Source organism: Manis pentadactyla, chromosome 9 (genome assembly GCF_030020395.1).
Source record: "Manis pentadactyla isolate mManPen7 chromosome 9, mManPen7.hap1, whole genome shotgun sequence".
In the NCBI taxonomy this organism is placed as follows: Eukaryota; Metazoa; Chordata; class Mammalia; order Pholidota; family Manidae; genus Manis; species Manis pentadactyla.
The window spans coordinates 12,231,839-12,252,763 of record NC_080027.1 but is presented as its reverse complement, the minus strand read 5'-3'; the positions used below and the strand labels follow the sequence as shown (position 1 = coordinate 12,252,763).

General features: G+C 52.1%; 2 protein-coding genes and 1 non-coding gene across 11 annotated transcripts; 1 reads left to right on the top strand and 2 right to left on the bottom strand.

The window, feature by feature from the left end:
* Nucleotides 1-77: 77 nt before the first annotated feature.
* B4GAT1 (beta-1,4-glucuronyltransferase 1) lies at nucleotides 78-2,365 on the bottom strand. The gene is made up of 2 exons (XM_036929935.2): nucleotides 1,199-2,365; nucleotides 78-952 (listed from the first exon to the last, which is right to left on the bottom strand). The coding sequence occupies exons 1-2, from the start codon at nucleotides 2,252-2,254 to the stop codon at nucleotides 761-763; spliced, it is 1,248 nt and encodes a 415-aa protein (XP_036785830.1). The 5' UTR covers nucleotides 2,255-2,365; the 3' UTR covers nucleotides 78-760.
* A 461-nt stretch (nucleotides 2,366-2,826) lies between these two features.
* On the top strand, nucleotides 2,827-2,908 carry TRNAS-GCU (transfer RNA serine (anticodon GCU)). Its single transcript has one exon. It is a non-coding gene; the product is annotated as a tRNA-Ser (tRNA).
* Nucleotides 2,909-9,200: 6,292 nt separating this feature from the next.
* On the bottom strand, nucleotides 9,201-18,081 carry SLC29A2 (solute carrier family 29 member 2). 9 transcript variants are annotated; one of them, XM_036929970.2, is made up of 13 exons: nucleotides 17,509-18,065; nucleotides 16,751-17,183; nucleotides 16,370-16,451; nucleotides 14,761-14,921; nucleotides 14,441-14,580; nucleotides 13,919-14,053; nucleotides 13,204-13,301; nucleotides 12,911-12,995; nucleotides 12,248-12,372; nucleotides 11,908-12,013; nucleotides 11,729-11,814; nucleotides 10,831-10,941; nucleotides 9,201-10,308 (listed from the first exon to the last, which is right to left on the bottom strand). In XM_036929970.2, exons 1-13 carry the CDS (start codon nucleotides 17,552-17,554, stop codon nucleotides 10,291-10,293), a joined length of 1,626 nt encoding a protein of 541 aa, XP_036785865.2. In that variant the 5' UTR covers nucleotides 17,555-18,065; the 3' UTR covers nucleotides 9,201-10,290. The 9 variants fall into 9 exon arrangements, 5 of the variants coding, with proteins under 5 accessions (XP_036785865.2, XP_036785855.2, XP_036785896.2 ...); XM_036929960.2 differs by having other exon boundaries at nucleotides 10,831-11,030; nucleotides 17,509-18,048; XR_008999132.1 differs by lacking the exon at nucleotides 9,201-10,308 and adding an exon at nucleotides 11,125-11,427 and having other exon boundaries at nucleotides 10,886-11,030; nucleotides 17,509-18,068.
* Nucleotides 18,082-20,925: the final 2,844 nt, after the last annotated feature.

Below are 20,925 nucleotides of genomic sequence, written 5' to 3'. Positions count from 1 at the left end.
TCTCCAGCGTGAAAGGGTAAAACCCGCGACCGCCCCGCCCCAACCATTCGGGTTCAGAAGATTAATGGAGCCAGCTGTAGGTGTGAACACTCATTTATTTACATATTGGCATCGGTAGGCAAAAAACCCAGAACGGCTATTATAGGGTACAGATCTCGGACTATCACGTGCAGGTTCATGCACAGAACCTGCAGACGTTCCTTTCTCCAGAGCTGCCGAGGGCGGAGGCCTGGGAGAACCAGCAAGTTTAGGCTTCTGCCTACAAGCTAAAAACTAAATTCAATGCCTTCATCTGACTTCTTTTCCCAAAGTCATTTTGTTAATTTAAGTACTCAGACTGCTCAGTTCTGCCCCATTCATACTTTCTGCTCTCCTAATGCCCACCCACCCAAGATTGTTAATAATAATAACAATAATACTGTAATAATATTAATACTTCACATTTGTACGAAGCTCACAGAATGTTTTCACATACAGCATCTCACCTGAGCCTCCCAACAGTTCTGTAAGGTAGGTATTCTCACCTCCCTTTTTACAGATGGGATAACTGAGGCTCAGAGAGGGAACAGGATTTGCTCAAGGCCACACAGCTAGTTAGTGGTAAAGCTAGGACTTGATCCCAGCACCCCATATTCAAGTCCAGGGTTCCAACACCACAGCTACCACTGTAAAGTGGAGTGACATTTCTTACCCCCGTCAGGCCTGAGGGGCGGCCTAAGGAGAGAGGAGGATGAGACTCTCAGACTGGGGAGGAAAGGGCTCAGCAGTGACGGGGAGAGTCGGGGTACTTGGCCTTCAACTCCTGCTTGAACTGGCGGTAAAGGATCTTATTGTGCTGATTTTCAGCCTCCTTTTGGGGATGGAACTTCAAGGCTTCTTTGAAGCCCTTATGAACCAGAAAACCTTCATTCAGCACCTCGAAATCAAATCCTGCCACGTGAAGCTCACAGGCCTGTAGGGGGGAGAGATAGGTCAGCAAAGTTTGATGACATTCCTAGGGCCAAGACTGACCTCCCTAAAGCTGCACTCCAGCATCCCCATTCCTCTGGAGGCATCTTGAATCTTCCACACCATCCAACCAACTCCTGAGCTATGATTCCTCCTGTCTCATTGCTCTTTTCCATCTAGAGCCACTCATAGCTCCTTGACCCCACCACCTCTCCTGCCCCATTTCCCCTGCCCTCTCCCTTATGGGCACCTGGCTGATGCGATTGAAGCCGTACTGCCGAAAGCGCTCGTCGAAGGTGGGCACCTTGCCTCCGGCGACGTAGAATGGCTCCCAGGGGTCCTGCCAGGGCACCACATAGGCAGGCCTCAGCAAGGTCTCTTCTGGCAGATTGACCCAGCGGGAGTAGTTGGTGGGCGCCTGGCAGGGCGTGCACAGCCCATAATAGAAGGGCCGCACCTCGCCCACCTGGTAGAGCTGCAACAGCTCATTCTTGTTCGTGGGCATGCGGCGGGCTCGGCGGATCTCGAAGGCAGGCACCACGAGCGCTGTGCCCGCCCACTGCTTGCTCTGATCCAGCATTTCCCGAAGTCCTCTCCACAGCCCCTCGCTGGGCACCATGTCCACGTCAATTACCAGGGCATAGTTGGCCCCCTCACGAGCCAGATTCCGCAGTAAGTTATTGGGGTAGGAGACATTGGTACCCAGGGCGTAATTGATCCCAGGCTGGGCCACCCGGGCTAGTTTGTCAAAGACCTCTTGGCAGGACCGCAGCAGGGCGAACTCCCCCGGCTCCCGGGGGTCGGGCACGGCGGCCTCGTAGCGCGAGGGGCACACGAGGTGCATAGCGACCCTGGCGCGCATATCGGGGCAGTGGCTGCTCAGCGCGTAGGTCAGCACGGTGGCTAGCTGCGCCTCCTCCTTAGAGGCCGCGAACACCGACACGGATAGCGGGCCCTCCCAGCGTTCCAACAGGCCCGACAGGTGCAGCAGGTTGTCCACACTGGCGTGCGTGGCCAGTATCACATCGTTGGGGTCCATGGTGGTCTTCAGTAGGCCCCTATAGACGCGGTAGTCGCCGCTGGCGTCCAGGACGCCTCCGGAGGCCAACGCGGTGCGGAGCTGCGCCTTGACCTGGTCCACGGACCGCGGGGACGGGGGGAAGAACTCAAAATACTGGTCTTGCTCCTCCTGCCCATGCAGCCCGGAGAGCAGCGACAGGTAGAGCAGCTGCAACATCGCCACCAGCATCAGCGCAGCCAGCAGAAGCTGGTAGAAGGCGCACCGGATGGCGTAGGACATCTGCATGGCTCTCGGGGCTCGGGGCGCGCAGCAGGGACCACCGGGCCGCAGCCTCCGCCAACCGCTTCAAGCCCGGATTTACCGCAGCCTGCCGAGCGCACCCGAAGCGAGCCGAGCCGAGCCGAGCCCCCGAGCAGCCCCGCCCATCCGCGCCGGCCTCAGGGCGCGCCAGCTCGCCCCCTGCGCGCCAGGAGGAGCTACTGCACTCTCCGCCGGCGCCGCGCATTTGCAAACGCTGAAACTGCCTGCTGCCGCGCCGCCGCGCCTGCCGGGTTCCTAGGGACGCGTACCCCGTCCCTCCCACTCAGTGCCCGACCCCTGGACCAAGTGCGTCCTGAAACCCGGCGCGCTCGCCCCCTACTAAGGGAGGAGAAGCCGTGGCCTAACTCGGCTGCAGCTTGGTGAAGGGCGGCGCGAGTTCCCGGCTGCGGCGAGCAGAAAGGAACGCAAAAAGCCCCTTTCTTTTCAGAGCTTCTCCCTCCAAGTCCAGCGAAGTTTGTACTGTACTCAATAGTAGAAATAAGGAACATGGACAGTGCGGACGGGATAACAGAGTGCAGTAAAACGTGTTTTTATAAGACGAGGTGGCCGAGTGGTTAAGGCGATGGACTGCTAATCCATTGTGCTTTGCACGCGTGGGTTCGAATCCCATCCTCGTCGGCGCTTGTGTGTTTTATACAGAAAATGGTTCTTCGTTTTCCACATCCCGACTACCTGGAGCTTCAGGTTGAAGAGAACTGACTGGGGGCCAAAACGCAATTGGCCCCAGTGTGGGCCTCTCTCCATCTTGTTCTCTGTGCATCTCCTGCTGCCTCATATCCCAGGTATTTGAACCTTCTGGGCGCATATCAGAGGTGGTCTATGTTTCTTTCTACCTGTGAAGAGGGGGTCCTCGGGTCGGTGACATCTCGGATACCAGAACTGGAATTATGGCCAGTGCTAAATTGGGGGCCAGCATACTGTCTGTAGGAATTAAAGAAGCCCACTTGGAGGGGCCACCTTTCCTGTCTAAAGTAGTGAACCCCAGCACTTCTCCCAGGGTGGAAACCTTGTATCCACATTCCTCCCTCTGCAACACACGCGCGTGCACACACACACACACACACATACACACACACACACACACACACGAGAAGGCCTTGAATATTCTAACACCAGCCAAAGTATACAGAAAGCGCTTCATAAGTGTTTGTGAAATAATTGATCCATTTAGAAGAGAAGAGGCAGTGGGGAAAGGCAGGCACTTCAACAAATCTATCAATAATATGTAATAATATTTGAGTGCTCTGAATCTTGGGATGATGCTTTGGGATAGACTGGGGAGGGCCTCAAATGGTGGGATAAGGTGTCTGCCTGCTACCCCACATTCAGTCGGGAGCCAAGCTTGTTGGGTCGGAGAGTAACCAGGAGACCTAGATTCTTCAGCTGCAACAGTAACACCTACTAAGCACCAGCTCTGCACCAGGAGCTTGCTAGGCACCTGGGATGGGGGCCTTGCAGGAGACACAGGTGCTGTCTTGGAAGGTTTTCACTGGTGACCTGGGCCAGGAGAGTGGATAGAGGTATGTACAGATCCTTGCTGCACAAACCTTGCAAACTGGAAGCTCAAAAGCCAGAGTTGGTACCACGTGGGTTTTCTTTGACCTGCTCAGTGTTTAAAAATAACAATTTAAATCACATTAGCTGCTAATGTTCATGAATCATATTTCACATAAAATCCACATTTCCAACTTCTGTTTTAAATTCTGGGAGATCTGGCAATTCAGGCCTGAATTCCCACATGGTGACAATGGGCCAGAGCATAAGAGAGGCTCCCGTTCTGCAAACAGTCTTCTCTTTGGGGAAGTCTCAATCCTGCACTTTCCCTGCCTGCTCGGGCCTTTGAACATCTGAGTTTCATCTGCAGTGTTCATACAATACCTATTCACCATCTTGATTGAAGATTTGCCTAGGCATGTGCCTGCAATACCCCCTTCCCAGTAAATGTTAGCCACCTAGCAGACACCAATACACATTTGTGAATTAGTAGATGAGAAGCTTCCGAAGTGACCCAGGGCCCTAGTTTAAGGGGAGACTGAAAGGTAGTGACTTGACCTTGGTCAGGTGTCAAGATCAAGGAGGGCTACATGGAAGGCCCAGAAGAACATCTGAACCCTGCTGTTGTGGGCAGAGAGCCCTGGCTGGGGAGAGGGACTGGCTGAGATGGAGAGGGGCATGAAAGATTCAAAGGCCAAAGTCACAAACCATTAACAAGGGGTCTTCTTCCCACATACCTTTCCCTCTGTATGGCTTCCATCTGGTTGTTCCTGAAATATACCTTTTATAATAAAACTGTAATCCAGTTTTATTATAACTAAAATGTTTCTCTGAGTGCTGTGAGCAAATTAATTGAAACCAAGGCTGGAGTCTCTGGAATCTTTGATTTATAGCCAGTTGGTCAGAAGCAAAGATAACAACCTAGACTTGGATTGGCACCTGAAGTAGGGGCAGTCTTGTGGCACTGCACCTGTATCCTGTGCGATCTGGCGCTGTGTCCAGGTAAACAGTGTCAGAACTGAGTTGCGTTGTAGGACATTCAGATGGTGTCAGCAAATTGCTGGGTGTGGGGGAAAAAACCCACATATCAGACCTGGTGTCAGAATCAGGTGTACAGAAATGCAACTGATTTTTGCATGTTGATCTTGAATCCTGCAACATTGCTGAACTCATTTGTTAGCTCTAAAAGTGTGTGTGTGTGTGTGTGTGTGTGTGTGTGTGTGTGTGTGTGAATTCTTTAGTATTTTCTACGTGTATACTATATCATCTGTAATCACAGATAGTTTTACTTCTCCCTTTCCAATTTATATGCTTTTTATTTCTCTTTCTTGCCAAATTGCTCTAGATGGAACTTCCGTTACACAGTGGAATAGGTAAAATGGTGAAAGCAGGCATCCTGTCTTTTTCCCAATCTTAGGGGGGCAGGATTTCAGTCCTTCACCATTGAATATGACATTAATTGTGGATTTTTCATAAATACCCGTTATCAGATTGAGGAAGTTCCTATCTATTCTTTATCTTGAAAGGGTGTTGGCTTTTGTCTCATGTTTTTTTCTGCATCAGTTGAGATGATCATGTTTTTTTTCCCCCGTCATTCAATTGATGTGGTGCGTTACATTGATCGATTTTGCATGTTGAACCACCTTGCATTTGGAAGTAAATCCCATTTGGTCATGGTATATAATCCTTTGAATATGCTGCTGGGTTTGATTTGCTAGTATTTCGTGGAGGACTTTTGCATCTGTGTTTATAAGGGATACTAATCTGTTTTCTTGTGAGGCCTTTATCTGGTTTTGGCATCGGGGTAATACTGGTTGCATAGAATGTGTTCCTTCCTCTTGTGTTTTTTGGAAGAATTTGAGAAGGAATGGTGTTAATTCTTCCTTAAATGATTGGTAGAATTAGCCCATGAAGTCATCTGGTCCTGGAATTTTTTTTTCTCGGGAATTTTTTGATTACTGATTCAGTCCTGTTACTTGTTATAGATGTATTCAGATTTCCTGTTTCTTCTTGAGTTAGTTTTGGTAGTTTGTGTGTTTCCAGGAATTTGTCTATTTCATCTAGGTTTCTCATTTGTTGGTGTACAGCTATTCACAGCATTCTCTTACTATCCTTTTCATTTCTGCATAATCAATTGTAATGGCCCTACTTTCATTTCTGATTTTCATAATTTTAAAGTATTCTCTTTCACTTCTGACTTAAGTAATTTTAAGTTCTCTTTTTTTCTTAGGCAGTCTAGTCAAAGGTTTGTCAATTTTTTTATTGTTTCAAAGAACCAACTTACGATTTCATTGATTTTCTGTATTGTTTTTCTAGCCCCCATTTTGTCTCCTCTGATCTGTATCTTCTTTCTTCTGCTAGCTTTGGGTTTACTTTGCTTTTCTTTTTCTAGGTCCTTAAGGTGTAAAGTTAGGTTATTGATTTGAGACCTTCTTTCTTTTTAATATAGACGTTTACAGCTACAGATTTCCTCTTGGCACTGCTCTTGCTGCAATGCATACATTTTTGTTTTAAATAAATGTTTATTTCAAGTATGAAAAGTAAGGTTTCAACATTACCCAAAAATTATGTTCAGTTTAACAAGTACAAAACAAGACTTCTGACAAAAAGTTCACAGTTAGGTATAAAACACTTAAGAATATATTTTGATATTCACAGTGAGCATTTTTAAAAAGTAAGTTTTGCTAATAAGTTTTAGAAGCAAAAATATATTTACAGTCCCAGCTAAAGTAAATCCTGAGGAACAGTCCTTCCTCAGGATGGATAGTTAACATTTCCAATAAGATCTGTATGAGAATTCCTTTAAAAATAATGGTAAACTTGGTTCAGTGATGTCAAAATTCAATACCTTATGGTTTGCCTGTTAAATACCATCTATTTCTTATATCTGCTACCCACAAATAAGGTTCTCAACCATGTACTGCAGCTTTGATTTGTGGCTGAATATATTTATATATGATCTATCCTGGAGAATGTTCCATGTGCACTTCAGAAAAAGACTTCTGCTTTGTTGGGTGTAGTGTTCTAAGGAAGTCTGTTAAATCTTGTTTAAAGTGTGTTCAAGTCTTTTATTTCCTTGCTTATCTCCTGTCAATGTGTTCTACCATTATTTAAAGTGGGTTACTGTTATATCCAACTATTATTGTAGGAGAGTCTATTTTGCCTTCAATTTTATCTAATTTGCTACATACTTTTTAGGATTTTGTTGTCAGGTGTGTATATGTTTATGATTACTGTATCTTATTCATGAATTTACATTCTTAAATATGATATATAACATCATTCTGTGTCTCTTAAATTATTTTTTAGTTTTTTATTATTATTTGTCTGATGTTAGTATAAATGTATTCACTCCATCTGTCTTTTGGTTACTGTTTGCATGGAATAGTTTTTTTCACTTTCAACTGATTTGTGTTTTTGGCGGAATTTCTTGTAGAAAGCACACGTGGATTCATTTTTTAAATCCATTTCGACAATCTCTGCCTTTAAACTGGAGACCTGAGTCAATTTACAAACCAGGATGCCTCCTCCTCATAAAAGGGTGAGCAGCTTGCGGGTAGAGGCTGGCCTTCAGGTGTTTGCGTCTCTTCTCCAAACCTGCCTCCAAGTCAGTGCTCTCCACATGGAGCCCTGTGTGTTTGCTGATGGACACTGGCTGCTTCTGAGTGGCTCTGGGCCTGCTGGCAGAGCTGTGCCAGGCTGGGGAGATGGCAGTGGCCGGGGAGCTGGGCATCAGGAGAGAGGTAGGCAGGTGCAGCCCAAGTATTTGTTTCCAACATCAAAGCCAGCTTTCTCCTGATGTGACGGGAGAGCTGAGCTGGGTCTACTGAGAACGAGGATGGGCAGAAGGAATTGCAGGTTGTGATATAATAAGGACCCCTGAGGGGTGAGGGTCCTCTTTCTGGGCCCATCCTCCATTGCTCAGCCCAACCTGGGCTTGCTCCGGATGACCATGGGCCAGCACCAGTGGGTTCCCTGGGACTGTGGCCTGGGTTGGGCAGGTAGAGGGAGCCTTGGGTATGACAAACAATAGTCTCTGAAGGTGGACAAGGGGACCCAGGAAGTGCTGGGGTCCAGCCCCCACCAATCCTAGTCAAAGGGAACAGCTAGGCCTAGTGGTCTGCACCAGAGACTCCCCAGACTACAGCTTTTTGGTAAATGTCGGTCTGTACCCCAGCCCCTGCCTCTCTCTGGGACTCCCGACTTAGGCAAGTCCCAGTTCTCCTGCTTGTGAATAAATGAAAGGGTCTGATTTTGAACCCAGGACTCTGGATCAGCGCACATGCACTTAAGCACTAAGTCAACAGGCCTCCGTAGAGGCTGCTACTTCTCCCCTGGTGCCCTCCTCCCCTCTCTTAATGCCCTGCTCAGGCCTCAACACTAAGGCCCTTCACCGTTTGTCCCCAACCCACTGCTCCAGTCTCATCCTCTGCTCCCCGGCCCTCACACCTTAGGGGCTCCCCCTTCCTCAACCCCACCAAAAGTCCCCACTCTTCTTGTAATGGTCCATGCCCCAGCTTTCCACACCTGCGGGTACCTCTGCCTGGGATGCCCCTCCCCCACCTCAGCCAAGCAAACTCATATTCACCCCTAGAGGCCCAGCTGGGTGGACACCTCATCTGGGATGCCTGCTCTGACTTCCCAGTGGGAGCAGTGGCCCTTCCCCTGGAGTCTTACGTCACACACTTACGCAGGGCCCTCACAAGCCCATCACAAGTTACATCCTGCTTCCCAGGGCCTTAGGAGCGGGGACCACACCTCCTTTGTTTCAAGGTCACCAGACGAGCCGGGGCCTGGCACAGCGAATGGTGGTGAAGGAATGACTCCTCACTTGGGATCTGCCCTGCGGCTTCATTTCAGCCACGAAGCTCATCTGCTTCCCCTTACTCTTTGATAACAAAATAGCCTCTGGCTTCTGAGCAGGGGCCCTATGCTGGCTCAGTGCCTGGTATATTATAGCTGCTTCGTGAATGTTCACAGAAGGCAGGAGGGCAGGTGGGCAGAAAGGCTGAGCATATAATGGCAAAAACAAAAAACAAAAAACAAAAACCCTCACTTTTGTCTGGGCCGGGCGGGATAGTAAAGTGTGTGGTTACGCAGGCCTTTCTTTCCTCCATGCCTCCCTTCCTCAAGGAATATTGGCTGACTGCCTCTCTGAGGCTCCACTTCTGAGAAGGGGTCCTGGAGAGGCAGAGGACACCAGTGGAGTGAGAGGGCAGCCAGGGACCCTGCCCGGGAGCACAGGGCTCCTTGCAGGCCAGCACCCATTGGCCATCGTGTGGTGGAGGGAGCCGAGCACGGGGATACCCACAGATCACTGCCCATCTGCCAGATGGGCACAGTCATCCCCAGCCTACCCAGCTCATCAAGCTGGTATGGTTGACAGCACTTTGGAAATAAAGACTCAGTGAATTCATTATACAAATGAAGACAGTTGTTATTAGACCCAGGAGCAGGGTCAGAGGGAGAAACAGCAAAAGAGGTGAAGGGCTTAGGGCTCCTGCCTTGAGCCCTTTGAGAAGAGAAGCAGGGAGCAGGTAAGAACAGCACCTGCAGGGAGGGGGGTCCCGGCTCTGCCAAAGACCAGTCATTTCCCTGGGGGACTCAGTTTTTTCACCTGTACAAAGGGAAGCCCCATCCCTGCCTGGCTCCCTCCAAGGACCTCAGCGCGGCTTCAGTGAGAGAGCAAGTGTGGAAGACCTTTGAAGACTGTGAGGTGCAGTGCACACATGCAGGCTGCCTGCAGTTCATGGGCCCAGGCCCAGCTGGGCTCTAGGGATTGGAGACAGCGGTGTTGGCAACAAAGACACTGTTTGAGGCCCAGAGGGTCCCTTGAGCACTCTCAGATCCCTAACAACTGTTCTTTCTCCCTGTTGCCCTCAACTTCCCTGGCATCCTCTGTCCTGGGGTCCGAGAGCCTTGACCCTGGGATTGCTGAGGCCTGGGGAGAAGGAGCTCCTGCTCTGGGCTGGTGCCCACTCCCACTCAGAATCTGACGCTGGGGCTGCACCACCCACGCCCTTGGCAAGGCTCCGCTGGTGATCTCGGATCCCCGGCAATTAGCAAGTGGGTTTGTTGCGATTCACAAATGCACTCCTGATGGTGAGGATGCGCCATGCCTCTCTTCCCCAGTCGGCACCTTGCCAATGAGCTCTTGTGCATGTCTAGACAGCCTGTCTTGCACCAGTCAGCCCCGATCCTGGGCAAGGGAATGACCAGTAGTGAATTTTTCCCTGCAGCAACCCGAGGGGCTGCCAGCCGGGGACAGAAAGCAGCACCCGTCTCCTCCGGGCAGCCCCAGACCAAGGGGCTGCAGCCCAGCTTGAGCCCGGCTGGCCAGTCTCCCTGTGCTGGGTCCCAGCTCCACAGTGGGCAGAGAGGAGGGCAGCAGGGGAGCCCTGGACAGAGCACTTCAGAGCAGCGCCTTGAAAAGGAAGGAGAGGGCAGCTCCGCAGGACAGCCCCAGGGCCAGGAAGAAGGTCATGAGGGTGCCGGCCACCTCCCTCTCATGTGGCAGCACCTGCCTGGAACACACAGGCGTGGGGGCTCTTAGAAAATGCCAGTCCCAACATGAACCCAGCTCCAGTGCCCAGACTTCAGCTTCCTGTTCTACAAGATGAGGCACCGGACAGGGCTCTCTCTCAGGTCCCTGGGGTCCACTGCTATAGGGTCCTAGATTCCACTGCCTGGCCTCTTGACTGGTCCTCCCTGGTACATTTACTTCCCCTAGATTCTCAACTCCATTTGTCCCTAGGTAAACAGCCTGTGAACCCTGCTTTTGATCAAAACTTTAGCTCTCCTTCAACTGAGAATTTGGGGAATATCTGGGCCCTAAGGAATGACAGTCCAACCCACTTATTTCACAGATGGGGACTGAAGCCTGGGAAGGAGGCCCCAGAACCAGTGCCTGGGTTACCTTACGAGGCAGGTGGTGCCAGCGAGCCTGAGACAGCTAGGGCTGGGCTGGCTGAGGCAGAATGGCCCGCCCTGCAGCCTGTCCCCCATCAGAGAGCTAGCACACCCAGGCCGCCCCTCCCATCCGAGACCTGGGTGCCAGGCACATGGTGAGGGACATCAGGTAGCCGTTGGAAACAGCAAACAGCAGCATGAAAGTGATGAAGTAGGCATCCTGTGGGAAGAGGATGGGCAGCCGGGACCTGTCGGGCACGTGGCACAGCATGAAGAGTGGCACAAAGAGAACACGCAAGCAGACCAGCAGGGGCAGCAGCCGGCTATCCTCGTCTGGCTGCGGGAGAAGGTGGGGTGAGGGCAGCCCCTGGGAACAAGGCTCTGCTCCCAGGACCCCCAGATAGACTCATCTATCACCTCTCCTGTCCTACCCTGTATGAGCCAGTAAGCAACCAGGGGCCAGCCTGGGACCAGCCTCTGCCCCTCCTGATTGCTAGCCCTGCTTTCTCCATGGCAGATGCCTTCGAGGCATCTTTGATTTTCAAACTCCATTCCTCTGAGCACCCTTGGGAACAGATTCCATAGACCCCTTTGGGGGCAGATGGGGTTGCTGAATGGGATTGGAAGCTGGGGATCCAGGCCCCATCCTTGCTTGGATCTGAGCAGCTCCTCGCTGATCTACTTTATTTGTTGTCCCTCTTTGGAAGACTTCACTTAAAGCAGCAGCACTTTGGCTGAAATCAGTCCAAACACAAGGAATCTTAGCTGCCTCCCACACAGTGCAGGGACCCCCAAGTAGCCATCTGAGCCCTGAGGGCTGGACCCCGGGCTGTATGCTGGGGACACAGCGCAACTGGATACCGCTTCTGCTTTCTTGCAGCTTACAGTCTGAGCCCTGGCTTGCATACCTCCAGGGGCCTTCCATTGCCAGGCCGGCCTGACTGCTGGGAAGTCACCTTTCTGGGCCCTTTCACACCCTCTGATCCCGAACTGCCTCCTCAAACCATCAGATCACCCCAGCCCAGGTGTGCTCACCCACAGGAAGTAAGAGGTCAGGCTCCGTCCCAGCCAGTCCATGATGTTGAAGAGAAGGAAGCAGCAGATGGGGTTGAAGAACTGACCTGGGAGAGAGAGTGCTCATCCTGTCCCTCCTCCCCTCTTCCCGCTGTCCCCTGCCCTCCCCTGCCCTGCCTTCTGTGCTGCCCTGCACTCACTCCACTTCCCAGGACTGGCAGAGCTGGTCACCATGGCTGTGATGGCAGGGAAGACAGACAGGGTGACGGTGAAGACCAACACGAGGCACAGCGCTGTCAGCCAGATCTGCAAGCCGGGGGCAGGGGTGTGGGCAGATGGGGCAGCCGGGGCCCAATGCAGCCCCAAGCCTCCTGCCGAGCCCCAGCCCAGCTGTGTCTCTGACCCACGATGACCCTGTCACCTTGGGGTGGACAGGCGAGTTCTAAGGCCCCATTCCATTCTAAGAGTCTCTGAGGAGGGCTGGAAAGGGTGGCTCTGTCTCTCCCAGGAATGGTGGCTGGGGCTACATCCAAGCCAAACCTTTTGGAAGACAATGAAAACTGAAGGTTTTCTTGGCTGCTGGGGCTCCTCTGGCTCCTTCTCAGTATCAAGATCGAGAGTCAGGGCCACCTTCTGGGGGCTGTTGGGAATCCCATTCTTCTCATCTGGGGCAAGAGGGGACGGCAGGGTCATACCTGTGACCCATGCCTGTGACAGCCGGGCCCAATGCAGGGAGTTCCCAACAGTCAAGAAAACTGCCCTCCTGCAGCCCAGGGTGCAGGCACAGAGGATTAACAGCAGAAATATGCTTAGCTGCTATTCATTAAGCTCATACACGTGCCAGGTAGAGTTAAGCCCCTTAGGTGGATTATCTCACTGCCATTGCTTTACAAGGAAATTGAGGCCCAGAGGGGTTAAATGACTTGCCTAAGGTCACACAGCTTGGATGTTGTGAAGCCAGGATCCAGAACTTGCATGCCCGGAGCTCTACTGCCTCCCCATTTCATAGAGGAGGGAACTGAGGCCCAAAGGGCAGCAGGATGACTCTAATCCCACTGACTTCCCTTCATGATCTTCTGCCTGTGCTCACACAAGGCTACTAAGGGTGAGGGCTCTAGTTGGGGACAGAGGGGAAATGCTTTCCTGCAGAGGTGGCTCTAGCCTCCTCAGGGCCTCCACCTCCCCAGCAGGGTCCCTGCTCACCAGGCTGGAGGAGCTCAGCTTTGGTCTCCAACTCCTGCCCTTGCGCCTGTGATGGTTTCTTGGCCAGGTAGTAGCGGGCAAACTCCTGCAGAAGGAAAGAGTTCACCCCACCTGGCTTGGTTCTGGTACCTGGACCTCTCCCCACCCTCTTGACTTAGAGTCTGGGGTCCCCCAGTGGCTGACTCCTTTGGGAGTCAGGTCCCCTCCGCCTCCCCTGGCTCTCTTGGGGCCTCAGACTCAAGGTATATCTGAGATGCTCTGAAGAGGGGCCTCGAGCCCAATACCAGGCGCACCAGGTGGAACAGGCTCAGGTAGCACACGACGGACATGAGGATGCCCACGCAGGGCGTGATGAAGTACCCCAGGGCAGAGGTCTGGGCATCCACACCACCTGTGCAGAAACTTCAGCTGCAGAGGGGAAGGCGCTGGGCCCCCGGGCCCCCACAGGGCTAACTACTCTGATCCCACTTCTCGTCATCTTCACCCCCCAGCCTCCCCCCCACCCCCACACTGACAAACTCAGGGATCCTGTGCAGGGCCCCAGCCCAGCCCTTCATTTCTCTCCCCTTCCATACCTGTCATGTGTTGAGCACCTACTATGTGCTTGTTATTACTGCATGCTCCTTACCATATGCAGATGGAGCTCTCAGACTCATTTAGGTGGGGACACTGACACAGGTGAAGTGCTTGTCCAAGGCCCCCAGCTAGGGAGTAGTGGGACTGGGATCTGAACCCAACTCTATCTGCACCCCAAACCTGTCCCCCCTTTCCTACCTCAACTTGCTGCCACATATCAGTGCTAGCCTTAGGAATCCTGCTCCTGGCCCCAGGTTAACCCAACCCTCACCTGGTCATTCTCTGCAGAACCCAAGAACCCTGCTCCCTACCCGCAAACCCAATCCCCAGCGTTCCATCCAGAACCCAAGGCATCTTGCTCCTGGCACACTCTTTCTGCTCCCCAGAATCCCAGAAGCCACCCCTGCCCTCCAGCCACCCAAATCCACTCACTGGCCATGGACGTGAGCATGGCAAGAGCAGCGAAGATCCCAGCCAGTCCTTGGCCACTGAGGAAGAAGGTGCTGTAGGTGGAAGGCATGGTGCCTAGCTGTCCGAAGAGGCTGCCCTGCAGAACTGCACAGAAGGCTGTAGAGGGGCAGGAGTGGGGCCTCTGCTCAACCAGGCAGGCCTCAGGGGCTCCCTGGAAGAGGTGTCAGCAGGGTGAACAGGGACTCTGGGCTAGGTTATAAAGGCATGAGGCTGGGCACTCCGGTGTGACACCCCCCATTCATTCTTCTGAGATGCAGCCGGAGGTCTGTGGGGTTAGGGGCCAGGGTCCTGTGCTCAGGCCACTGTGGGACAAGTGACTTTTCCTCCCCCTGTGGGCCTAGCTCCTCATCACAGGTGTGGGCCATGCTGCTCTCTCCCCTTCCTGGGTACATTGGGCTGTTTCAGTTACAAAGAAGAGGCTGGGCTGACTCCACCAGGGAGTTGCTGCGAGGGGAGGTGAGTGGGGGCAGCGGTGGTGCTCACAGTTGATGAACCAGACAGAGGCCATGGTGATGGAGAAGAAAGGCCCAGGGCTCATGTCCACCTTGACCAATGCTGCCGTCAGGGCAAACAGCAGCAGGATGACCAGCAGGCTGCCCAGAATCCGCACCGTGTCAGGGACACTGTTTGTAAGGGGGCAGAATGGGGATTGGCTGGGCCCAGGCCAGGCGGGCAAGGTAGGCAAGAGGTTCAGCCCGGGCCTGGACAGAAGGCCCCGGGGGAGACGCAGGGGGCATGGAGGAAGGACGGGAGGTCTCCCCTGGGCCTCGGTGGAGCTGCCTCAGCAGGGCGGGGCCTCTCACCACTGGTACAGGAAGGAGTTGAGGAGAGTGAAGAGCAGCAGGGGCAGCTGGGACAGCAGCGTCACCCAGTTGTTGAAGTTGAAGGTATCAGCGGGGCCCGTGTGGTTGGTGCGCAGGGTCGCGGCAGTGCTGTTGGCCCCCACCAGCCGCCCCTGGAAGTACTGCCAGATGCCGAGGGAAGGGGTACAGGGTCACCCTTCAACCTCCCCTCAGGAGCACCCAGCCTTCTCCTCTGCCTCCCCCCATGCTCGGGGTTGCTTGGTTAGCAGTTAACGTCTTAGGGACTCTCTGTCCTTGTACTGTCCCCAGCACCTGGCACACACTGGGAGCTCAGTGAATGTGCACTGCATGAAGGGCTGAAGTATGGGACAGAGCCAGGCCTGAGGAATCCCCAGCCTGGGCCTCGCTCCATGGTTGGATCCCTGCTCCTCTCAGCGCCCCGGTTCCGGCGCCGGCCCTAGAGCAGCTTCTAGGTTCCCGACCATGTACTGAGCACCTGCTGTGAGCCAGGCTCTGGTCTAGGTGCTGACCAACTGCATTCTCTTTGAAACACACACCCTGTCATGCCTCTGCTTGGCCTCCCCTTCTCCCTGCCCATGTTCTCCACGGCCTGCAGGGCAGAGCCCCAGGGTTTTGGAACAGCATTTAAGGGCCCTTCAGAACCAGAGCCCCAGCCTCCCTTGTGCACCTATCTCCTGTTCCATCCCACTAAGCTCCAGACACCCCAGGCTCTCGCCCTTTCTCTGAACACACTGGTGCCCGCCTCCCTTGGTGCCTTTGCAAGGCTGCCAGCACCACCTGGAAGCCCTCTGCCCTTCCTCCCACTCTCCCCAACCCAAACACAAACGCTTTACCTACTCTTCTCCCCAGTTACCCATCCCCTCTAATATGAAGCAGAAGGAATTGCTCCCTCCCCTGTGGACCCACAGGTCTCTGCTCCAAGCCTGGGATGGTACATTAATAACAGCTCTTAGGCACCCACCCTGCTCTCAAGACCAGGGGCTGACTCATCTTTGGGTCTCCAGGGCCCAGCACGGAGCCAGACACTGAAGTGGCACCTGGGAAGTTGTTACACTGATTGTAGGTAAGGACGATCCAGCCCCAGAGAGAGCCCAAGCCCCACACAGCCTTCCCTGGGGAGAAGGAAAGCTCCCCGAAGACGGGGCCTTCCTCTCTTGCGTTTCCTCCTGTACCCCCAGTGCAAGAGCAGGCCTGGTCCACAGTACGGCACACTGTTTGCTGGGTGAATCAGTGTGATTTGTGCTATCGCCGAGAAAACCAAAGGCGTGGATAACCCACTTTTGGAGTGACCACCCCAGGGGTTATGACCGGCGGGCCGGGTGGGTAGTTCTTTGCTGGTTCCACAGGACCCCCTGAGCTAGTGGCCTTGCCCCTCAAGGATCTGGGCGCCGGGAACGCTTGGCCTTCCCTAGCCGTGAGACGGGCACCTCCCCTCTCGAGGCTCCGCGCTTCGGCAGACGAACGGGCTCAGTGAGGGGTCAAAGGCGGCGCGGTGGGGAAAGAGCCTGGTCCGCCTCAGGTCAGAGGCGGCTGCGGGGACGGACGGTGGTTGCGGCCACGGGGCTGTCACTCCAGCCGCGAGTCTCACCGGGATGGCGGTAATGAAGAAGTTCCAGGGAAGGAGAGTGCCCAGCCCCAGGATAAAGAAGCTGATGCCAACCAGGTGGTAGCTGTGGGGATCAGTCGGAAGGTCACCCCGGGGACGCACCGCCTCGGCCTCCCCTCCCGCCGCCCAGGCCGCCGGCTCCGGGGAGCGGACTGCAGGCCCCATCCCGCCGGCTCAGGCGGCAGAGGGAGGCGGCTGGTGGGCACTGTAGACCCATCCCGTCTGCTTTGAGCCCCGCGGGGCGGGTCTGCGCTGCCCACGGCCCGGGCCCCGCGCGCGCCCCCGCCCGGCCCCCAACTCGCCTGTCCTGCGGGGCGTCTCCGCGCGCCATGGCCGCCCAGCGGCTGGGAGGTGGGGCCGCACCTGCACCCGCGCCGGAGCCCCAGCGCCGGAGGCCTGCAGGCTGGGTCTCGAGGGCGGCGGGCGGAGGGAGGGGGTGAGGTCTCCCCGAAAGGGGGTGGGCGGGGGGCCGGGAAGCGCGACCCGGGCGTGTTTCCGCGGGCCTCAGGCTCCGCAGGCTCGGACCTCGGCTCCGCCCCCGGGGCGGGGACAGGGGTCGCCCCTCCCCTCCTGCGCGCCCGCGGACTCCGGTGTGGTGCCCCGGGTCCGCGCCGAGAGCTGCGACCCGGCCCCGAGCGGGTCCCCCCTCCGCCCGCCGCGTGCCCGCGGAGCCCCGGCCCAGCGCGGACCCGAACCGGGCCGAAGCCCGGGGAAGCGGGGAGATCGTGTGTCGCCGGTGCCTCGAGAAGCCGAGGACAGGGCCGGGCGTCCCTGCTGGCGCAGCCCCCAGGGCGTTCTGGAAGACAGGAGGATAGACCCGCTCTAACCCCGCGGATGCCTGAGGGAGCGCCGGGTCTTGGGGCTCACAGCCGTGCGGGGGCTGAAAGGAAGGAGCAATTCACCGGAGAGTTCCACTTTACTGGGGAGAAGTACTAGGTTATATAGGGAGGGACATACGCTGATTGAGGTGTCACTTCAACGGCACTGGTGGCTATTGGCCAGGTGCTGGGATTGGGGGGGACAGGGGTGATTGGGCCTCGGTGGCGCCGGTGGGAACCGAAGACCTGGAAGAGAAGCAGGAAGTTCATCTTACGGGTGGGGGGCCCCTCAGGGGCCCCCACCGGGACGTCCAGGAGGACTTCCCGGTGGCGGTGCGGGGAGCTGCATCCTTACTGCACCGGGTTCAGCTCGAGCTCTCAAGGAAAGTGTGAGCTGGGGCCGCCTCCCCAGCCTTGTCTCTGATGCTCCCAGGGCTGCCGCTTCGTTGTTGTTTTTTTTCCTTTCGGAGATCCCAGGTCACATCAGTCAAACCTATTACACCCATCTCCCGTTTTCTTTTCCCCTATGAAAACCTTGAAAAGATTTCAAAGATAGACCATTGCTATTTTATTTTAAAATTAATTTGCTCCAACTCATAATTTACGACCGGGTTTATTTTCTCTGCAATCACCGTGTATATAGGAAGTGCTGGAGAAGTGAGAGGCTCTAAATCACATATTGTTTTGATAAGTAAGGAAATTTTATGGTCACTTCCACGTTACTTGTGTCTTTTTCTCCATCGACTGTGAGTCTGTGGGGCGGAGACTGTGCCTGTCCAGCTCAGTGTCTCGTCGTCACAAATATCTAGAGCCACTGCCAGTTCACAGAACGTGCCTGGTAAATGCTGGGTGAATAAGTGTGTTGCAATAATATACAAGTCATTTTAGGGAGAAGAAACAGCATTACATTACACTGAAAGAGAAGGTTCTTCTCTTTTCAATTTGCTTTCAAGCCTTTGGAATACATCAGAGGGGAAAGTCTCCACTCCATGGTGACATTTCTTTTTTTTTCTTTTTTTTTTTTTTGTTGTTGTTAGGGCATCTCTCATATTTATTGATCAAATGGTTGTTAACAACAATAAAATTCTGTATAGGGGAGTCAATGCTCAATGCACAATCATTAATCCACCCCAAGCCTAATTTTCGTCAGTCTCCAATCTTCTGAAGCATAACGAACAAGTTCTTACATGGAGAACAAATTCTTACATAGTGAATAAGTTACATGGTGAACAGTACAAGGGCAGTCATCACAGAAACTTTTGGTTTTGCTCATGCATTATGAACTATAAACAGTCAGTTCAAATATGAATACACATTTGATTTTTATACTTGATTTATATGTGGATACCACATTTCTCTCTTTATTATTTTTAATAAGATGCTGAAGTGGTAGGTAGATACAACATAAAGGTAGAAAACATAGTTTAGTGTTGTAAGAGAGCAAATGTAGATGATCAGGTGTGTGCCTGTAGACTATGTGTTAATCCAAGCTAGACAAGGGCAATAAAACATCCACATATGCAGAAGATTTCTCTCAGAACAGGGGGGGTGAGGTTCTAAGCCTCACCTCTGTTGATCCCCAATTTCTCACCTGATGACCCCCCTGCGACTGTGCCTGTCTTAGGTTGTTCCTCCCTTGAGGAATCTTACCCGTCTCTGGCTAACCAGTCATCTTCCGGGGCCATACAGGGAAATGTTAAGTTGGTAAGTGAGAGAGAAGCCTTATTGTTTGAAATGGTTAGCTTTTTATTTCTTTGCGTATTTATGCCCTGTGGCTTCTATGCCCAGCATTTGTCTTGAGGTATCTTTACCACTTGGAGGAGTTATGATACTCGGTAAATTTGATATGAGGCGCGAATTCTATTTCAGGGGTGTAATTAGGAAGGAAGAAGAAAAGCTATAGAAGTAGCAGGCGGGAGAAAACATGGGAAGATTGATTATTTCTTTGACATATCTTCTTGTAGAGTAACTTCAGCATGTATAGATTTTAAGCTACTACTTAAATTGCGCACACACATTAACATAATAGGAGTATAGTTACATAACCAAAGCATACCTGTAATTACCAGCCATCTCCAGTGAAACCAAGAAAACCAGTTAGGCACCCTAGGCATTTGTGAGAACTTATCAATGATATGATGGTTATTATCTAACTGAATTTGAGTAGTTTGAGAAAAATCAGACAAATTAAAACAACCCATTCCTGGGCACTGTTCACATCCCATATGTTCTTTTAACAGTAAATAGTCTGTAGTTGTAAGATATTGGAGCGCTACAATTTGCACTTCTCCTAATTCTTGGTTGAGTTCCAACAGTATAGATCCAGTCAAATTTGTTGTTTTACTGTATGCACAGGCCAGCTTAGATATCTCCTTCCTCATTCCCATGGCAAGTCCAGGAGCTGGTGGGATGAGTGCATCTACAGCTGTAGCAGTGCGTGGATCTTTGTTGGGGTTTTTTGATGATCATCTTCTGGCCGAGAGTGCTGATGTTGGAAGTTCTCTTTCATATCGTTTCTTAGTTCATTTTCGGGGTAGCCAATTAGGCTTTGATCCTCTGTATAAACACAAACAGACCCTTTGCCTACACTTTTATATGTCCTTTATATCATTGTGTAGAACTCATTAGAGGTCACCACATAGGAACTGCATTTTTTTTTTAATCATTAATCTACACTTACATGACGAATACTTTGTTTACTAGGCTCTCCCCTATACCAGGTCCCCCCTATATACTCCTTTACAGTCACTGTCCATCAGCGTAGCAACCTGTTGTAGAATCACTACTTGTCTTCTCTGTGTTGTACAGCCCTCCCCTTTCTCCCACCCCGCTATGGATGCTAATCTTAATACCCCCCTACTTCTCCCCCCCTTATCCCTCCCTACCCACCCATCCTCCCCAGTCCCTTTCCCTTTGGTACCTGTTAGTCCATTCTTGGGTTCTGTGAATCTGCCGCTGTTTTGTTCCTTCAGTTTTTTCTTTGTTCTTACACTCCACAGATGAGTGAAATCATTTGGTACTTGTCTTTCTCCACCTGGATTATTTCACTGAGCATAATACCCTCTGGCTCCATCCATGTTGTTGCAAATGGTAGGATTTGTTTTCTTCTTATGGCTGAATAATATCCCATTGTGTATATGTACCACATCTTCTTTATCCATTCATCTACTGATGGACACTTAGGTTGCTTCCATTTCTTGGCTATTGTAAATAGTGCAGCGATAAACATAGGGGTGCATATGTCTTTTTCAAACTGGGCTGCTGCATTCTTAGGGTAAATTCCTTGGAGTGGAGTTCCTGGGTCTCCTATTTTTATAGTTATTTTAATTTTAGGGCTATTCATGCTAGCTTCCTATTTAGGATAATGATACACACTTTTCTTTGAAAAATAATATGATGTAAAATTTGATAAATAAACATATACATTTATTAAAATTAAATATACATTTAAAATATACACTAGACTTGAAAATAAATATAAATAAATATAAAATACCAACCTGTTAAGGTAATAAAGCAATATATTTAATTATTTAATTTCAAATAAATATGTTTATAACTTTAATATAAAATGTATTCATTTATGAAATAAGTCATTTAAAGAAAATTAAGTAAATGGAACTGAAGGTGGAGCATAGCGTGACACAAGTCTCAAAGGAAGAACATGAGAACAGGTTTGGGGACACCGCATTTGTTAGGCAGTGAATGAAGAGGATGAGG

What these genes read in the sequence shown, in the direction of transcription:
- B4GAT1 (XM_036929935.2), bottom strand. Translation starts at nt 2,254, where the DNA reads ATGCAGATGTCCTACGCCATCCGGTGCGCCTTCTACCAGCTTCTGCTG. An exon ending in GCTTCAATCGCATCAGCCAG is followed by an intron (nt 953 to 1,198) that starts GTGCCCATAAGG and finishes TCCCCCCTACAG; the next exon opens with GCCTGTGAGCTTCACGTGGC.
- SLC29A2 (XM_036929960.2), bottom strand. Translation starts at nt 17,554, where the DNA reads ATGCAGCTCCCCGCACCGCCACCGGGAAGTCCTCCTGGACGTCCCG. An exon ending in AAGTCCTCCTGGACGTCCCG is followed by an intron (nt 17,184 to 17,508) that starts GTGGGGGCCCCT and finishes CCTGTCTTCCAG; the next exon opens with AACGCCCTGGGGGCTGCGCC. An exon ending in AACTCCTTCCTGTACCAGTG is followed by an intron (nt 14,581 to 14,760) that starts GTGAGAGGCCCC and finishes CCTTACAAACAG; the next exon opens with TGTCCCTGACACGGTGCGGA.